At 38.5% G+C, this 6,000-nt stretch overlaps 1 protein-coding gene across 1 annotated transcript in view; it reads right to left on the reverse strand.

Moving 5' to 3' along the window:
• Positions 1 to 5,460, reverse strand: part of LOC119414781 (zinc finger protein GLIS1) — a 40,888-nt gene extending 35,428 nt beyond the window's left edge. Inside the window, exon 1 of the mRNA XM_037681894.1 lies at positions 4,614 to 5,460. Coding sequence (XP_037537822.1) covers positions 4,614 to 5,453 — 840 coding nt within the window. The 5' untranslated portion in view covers positions 5,454 to 5,460. The remainder of the gene's footprint in view (positions 1 to 4,613) is intronic.
• Between the last annotated feature and the right edge of the window lie 540 nt (positions 5,461 to 6,000).

The following is a 6,000-nucleotide window of genomic DNA, read 5'->3' on the forward strand; positions in this document are numbered from 1 at the left end:
GCGCACTACTTTCAAGTCATGGCCATGCTGAACACGACTCACAGCACAGGCGAAGTACGGAGCAATTAAATACTGTGTAGCATACTTTGTTGAACAGACAGCATGGGAAGTTTATTTTAACTGATCTGTAAAATTAAAAAAATCAACAATAATAAATTCTCTTCAATCCTCCAATCCGCTTGTCATTAACCACATGCCTCTCAAGTTAGCATGCTAACATTTAGATAACCTAGCATAGGCTATTTCCTTGGAAAACTTTATCCAGAACAATAAATCTAACGTAGCAGTAAAATATATCAGTGTTAGCGTTTTCTTTGTCATCCTCAATGAAATGCATTGTTTGTCTGAAATCTTTACTTCTCTGCAAAGAAAAAAAAACCTCCACTGCTGCAGTCAATACTAATTAATTAGACCTTCACCATACGTGATTAACTGCTTAAACAATGAACAGGGAAGGACGTTTCTTTGTTTAATTTATATTTATGTAGCACACGTGATAACTTTATGGTGGAAAATGTGAGTGCATGTTAGGAAGACTGCTTCAAGAGTTTTTGTTAAAACAGGTTTAAAATTAGCCTGACTGAGATTGTTGGGGGTAGACTAAGCAAAAAAAAAAAAAAAAAAAAGATTCATCCAATATATTAGTTATCGGCATTAGTCTTCCCCTCCTACAATATCAATATCGATAATAGCGTAAATTTAAATATTGGTCAGGCTCTATTACATATTTTATTTTATTTAAACTTTATTTATACAGGTGGTCTCATTGGATCACAAGGACTCATTTTCAAGAGAGACCTGTAATGAAGAACCTAACAATGCTAACAGTTAGCATGCTGTTGTGTTGTCCTCACAGTGCTTCATAAGGGACATGTCCACTTTAACTGTCCCACCAGAGGACAGGCGATGTCTCCACACATTTCGATCCCAGCTAAAAAAAAAAAAACAAACAAAAAAAAAACAACCGGAAGTAGGTGCAATGAATCACGCAAAGCATCGTGGGTGGAGGGGATAATCCGCAGGTGAAAAAATATTAGTTCTGAATGAGAAAGAAGGTATTTCTTCTTCTAAAGTTCTGGTTCAATTCAGACGCAGGTTTGCTCTGCTCAGAGTCTGGTTCTCCACTGGGATTGGATTACGGTTCTGGTCTGTTGACCTGTCCAGTATGGCAGCGATGATGTGTCTAGGCAGCGCTGCAAATACAGTAGTCCATTGATCATCATGGGGGATCCGTACCATGAAGCCCCGCGATAAGTGAAAAACCGCACAAGTAGTAAGTAGTAGTTTATTTTAGTATTTATATATATATATATATAGATATATATATATATATATATATATATATATATATATATATATATATAAAAGTATTTAAACCCTTCCCACACTCTTGTAATATTCTAAACAATGTTTCTAAACTCTAAAGCACTAAAAGAGCACAGAATGTCATGATTTCAGCTCTCTGCCTCTGATGCTCTCAAGTCACCTGCAAGCGCTCTTGGCCACGCCTATTTCTCTGCTCTGCACCGAGAACAGCTGATCAGCTGCAGCAGGAAGTTTATCCTGCAGTATGGGCTGCACAAAGGTGCAGGAGGTGCTAAATAATTTATTTTAAATAAAAAAATCAATGCCAATCAGCCAATTGTGTGTCATGTCCAATCTTATTTTGAAAAACTGCGATAGAATGAGTCCGTTACAAATGAACCGCGAAGTAGCGAGGGACTACTGTATACACATGTGCAGTGGCAGCGATCTTGGATCTTGACATGGCAACCCGATTTTCAAAAGCAACCTTTCTTACACCTAGATGCAGCCACACACCTAAATGAAAGTCCGTACCCCTCTTATTTTTCAAGTTATCGTGCTAACAACATTGACAAACAGAGGGTATTTCCAATTCCGCCTCTTCGCTCTTTGGGGACAAATAAAACTTTTGTGCATTTGGTGTATGTCATGATGACTGAGAATTTCAGCAAAAACACAATTTTTTATCAAAGACTTCCTTAGCCCTTGCTAACGTTAGCAAAATATTTAAGCTTCAAAACATTAATATTTTGTTGGTGCTTTATGGAGCTTCAAATTACAACGCTGAATACGGTAAAGCGTCATCGTCCTCATCCATCGCCTCCCTGAGTCGACATAGTTTAGACAATAATATAACTTGTTTCTGTTGACACTGTAGGTTTTATTTCATTTGGGGGCACTTACTAATAACGCTGTCATGTTATGAGAAAAAACTGAAAAATGAATAACTTTAGGGAGAATTTTCACGAGTTTTTAAACAACAATGGGTCTTTATAACAAGACAGAAAAATAAATTATTGGGTTTTAGCAGAAAAGAAAATGCAGCTGGGATGATTTTTGGTTCTGGCCTTGTATTGAACATAAAAACGTCACTGCATCTCAACCATGATGGGTATAAAGACACTTTGTGTTTACAGCCTGAAAAACACCTGCGGACGTTACAAGCTGGTAAATAAGGTTGAGTTCATTAATGAACACTGACTACATTCAAGTGAAATACTCATTTTCCATTGCAGCACTAAGAGTGACTTCACCCACATGTTCAGCTCCGAGCGTTTTATGAAAATGAAATAGTGTTACTCAAGTAGTTCAAGTGTGACCAGTGACTAATATTTAGGGTTGATTTAATAGAAATCTGTTCACAGGCAACTCTCCATGGTTAATGAGCTGGCAGCGTCGCGAGACACAGACTTTTTGGGCTAATTCAATTACACAGCAAGTGTGTGTCCCTGAGTGAAAAAATGAATTATTAATCTAAATCATGAGTAAATAACAGTCGGTTTGAGTTTGTCTTCATCTTGTCGATTTTTTAAAAACAAATCTGGTGTGTTGGGGCTGAGCAGGGACGTTGGAGTATTGGAGGAGCAGTATTAGAGGTGATGACAGTCAGCTATGTGAATGTGGAAAATCTTTTTCTTAAACTTTTTTAGACCCTGCTTGAACTGGTGGAACAACAGAAGACTCACTTCATGACCCCAGTTGTCTCCCCATCCTCTCAGAGGGTTTTTACCGGTGGCTCCAGTTTTCTCCCACAAACCAAACTCAAGCATGTTATCAATATTTGTGGAAAACTACCCGAGTAAACATTTTCAAACTGCACCATTTGATATAATTCAGGATGTGTTTTATGTTTGATTTCATACTTTGCAAAGAGTACCTTTAAAATTAAAACATTATCAAAATTTGATTATGACTGTCTTTTATCCTATTTAATCCTAAGTGATAACTAATAATTAAACAACAATTCAAACAAAAATGACCCGTGCTGGCTAAAAGTCACAATGAGGAATTTTTCTACATTTAATTATTGCCATTTTTAAATTCTCCATTTCAAAACCTATAAAATGGTTCATTGTTGAAACTTGACGATTTATTACCTGGCATGGCAACAAACTGTTTTTTTTACAGGCACGCCGGTATATAATTTAGATTTTTTTCATTGGTCTGGAGTGATGTTTTTGGAAATGTCAGCACTTTTGTTTAAAAAGGGGAATCCTCAATCTTTACCTTGACACCAAACATTATACGTAGGGATTTCTGGCAGAGAAAAATGGTCAGTTTCAGATTAAATTGTATGTATTACAAGAAAAAATATTGTTTATGAAGACATTTCTGTTACACAAACTTTAATATAAAGGTAGATTAGAGATTATGTGCTATTTTAGTTTCTGGGATCTTTAGATAGTGTATTTAATTGACTCATTTTTATGTTTATTTATGTTGTTTGCACTGCAGCCTGTGTTTATTCCAACTTTTTTTCCAGCACAGGTCACAAATATAATTTTTAGCTTTTTATATACCATGATCATTCAGATTAGATTCTGGTCACATGACCACAGAGTGGATATATGGGTATTTAGTAGCAAAACTGGAACCATGAGCGAGATGTACATGTCATGAGTACCTGTGGCATTCACTCTGTTTGGGTCACAAAAATCCATCCCTAACAGGGGTGTGTTGGGCAGCTATATGAATGCCTAGGTGTATCAAAGGAAAATGTTAATTGGTGGCAGGAAGCTCAGCAGCCTGTCAAAATAAAAAAGTAAAATAAAACATTGAAATGTAAAAAAAGTTCATAGTTCAGCTGCTACTGTGTATAAGCTGTGGAGTCCAAAGTGTGAGAAAAAAGTAGTGGCTTATTTATTAAACCTTTAATTATTTTATACACCAGCAATTATGGTAGTTCTCAGCTTCAAAACACAAGCAAAGAAGTCCCAAAAAATTGAAAGGACTTTTGTTTTTTTTAAATGTAGCTGAAATTCTGACTCAACTAATTTAAATAACCTATGCCATCCTAACCACATTCACACAATTAAGGATTAAGCTTTGATCTGATTGTTTTATAAAGTTAAATCTATAATTTAAAAGTGGAGTAAATTTGAAATAGTTCTAAGAAGCTGAATCATGGTTTCTGAATTTTCTTGGTCATTCAATGTGTGAAACGCAAGCAAATACTTTTTTGTCTTATAGAAAAATTATGTACATTAAATTGTTGTCACATTTTTTATATTGAGTTATTCATGCTGTCAGCATTTAAAAATTGATAAAGTTTCTTATTTTAATTTTATGACTAGGTAAAAGCAACTCACCATGCATTTATTGGGTTTTTCTCCAGAATGGACCCTCATGTGGATGAGCAGTTTGTAACGAGCGTTGAAGGGTTTGTGCCGCCGCACACATCCGGTCCAGAAACACGCAAACTCCTCCCCTTTCCGCTGGTCGATGTGCACCTTCTCGATGTGCCTCACCAGCTCCTCCTGGCTGCTGTAGGCGACGCTGCAGTCGATCCAGTGACACGACTGCTCATGCTGGTCTGGCGGCAGGTCTTGTCCTGCAGGTCTGGGACCACGAAGAGGGGACTGGTTTCTGTCCTGAGGAGGTTGGCCCAGAAGAAACAGCTCCCCCTGCTGATGGTTCGCTTGAAACGGCTCCCTTTTGCACGGCAACAAATCGTCTGGAGGTTCTTGTTTTATGCGGCGGTACTCCTCCTGTAGGTTCTGTTGCTGCTGGGGGAATTCATCAGAAAGAGGCAAGCCAGGGGTAAGAAGAAGAGATGAGGAGGAGGAGGAAGAAAGGGAGGAAGGTGAAGATTCAAAAGATGGAGATTTGGCACAGCTCGTGAACATGTAGGAAACTGGAATGGAAGGCTGAGGGTTGCAGCTGACCCTCTTGGTGCAGGTTTTTGGGTCAGTTTGAGCTGTGGTGACAAAGTCCTCCACGATCTTCACAATGTGAGGCTCTGCTGTCTTGCAGCTGCGCGGGGAGTGGAGGTCACATCCCAGCGAGGTTCTAGTAAGGGAGCACAGGCCTCCTGAATGAGGTTGGCAGAAGCCCCCAGAGGCCCGAAGATCTTGGAGATCCTCAAACACACTGCCAAAACCAGGATAAGTCAGCTGCACATCTGGAGGCCCAAGGTCAGGGGGCCACATGCCAGCTCCCCTCTACCACCAAGAGCTCGCCAGGAAAATCAATGATCTTCTTCAAGCAGTTTTAGTAATCCATCGGGGATAAAACCTTCCATGGGATTATTTAGCACACAAACGTGACGAAGCTCGATGGATTGGCAGCTGATGGCATGTTCTGCAGGATCTCTTTCGGTGCTGCTTGGTCAGTCATCACTCGAACGCTGTTGGAAACAGAAAGCAAACCTAAATGATTCATGGAAAATATGTGGCCCGTCCTGCCAAAATGGATTACAATGCACTTAGACTAAATAAAAGTGAAAGTAAACATAAAATTAAGTCCACGAAGACACATCTAGTGATCCTAGTAACTAAAACATAATTTTTTCTTCTAATTTCAAAGTTTAATATAAAGGTAGCTTTACATCAAGCATTTCCAACAGGTGTGTCTTCAAAAACAATCCTTTTACTTCTACAGAAAATTCGCCAAGTTTAAGACAAAAGTGTTCCTTGGGACGGGGTGGAACGCTTTACTTAACTGCTTAAAAATACTGTGCTTTAATATTTTCGTTCA

This window comes from Nematolebias whitei, chromosome 9, assembly GCF_014905685.2.
Source record: "Nematolebias whitei isolate Nwh7 chromosome 9, NemWhi1, whole genome shotgun sequence".
In the NCBI taxonomy this organism is placed as follows: domain Eukaryota; kingdom Metazoa; phylum Chordata; class Actinopteri; order Cyprinodontiformes; family Rivulidae; genus Nematolebias; species Nematolebias whitei.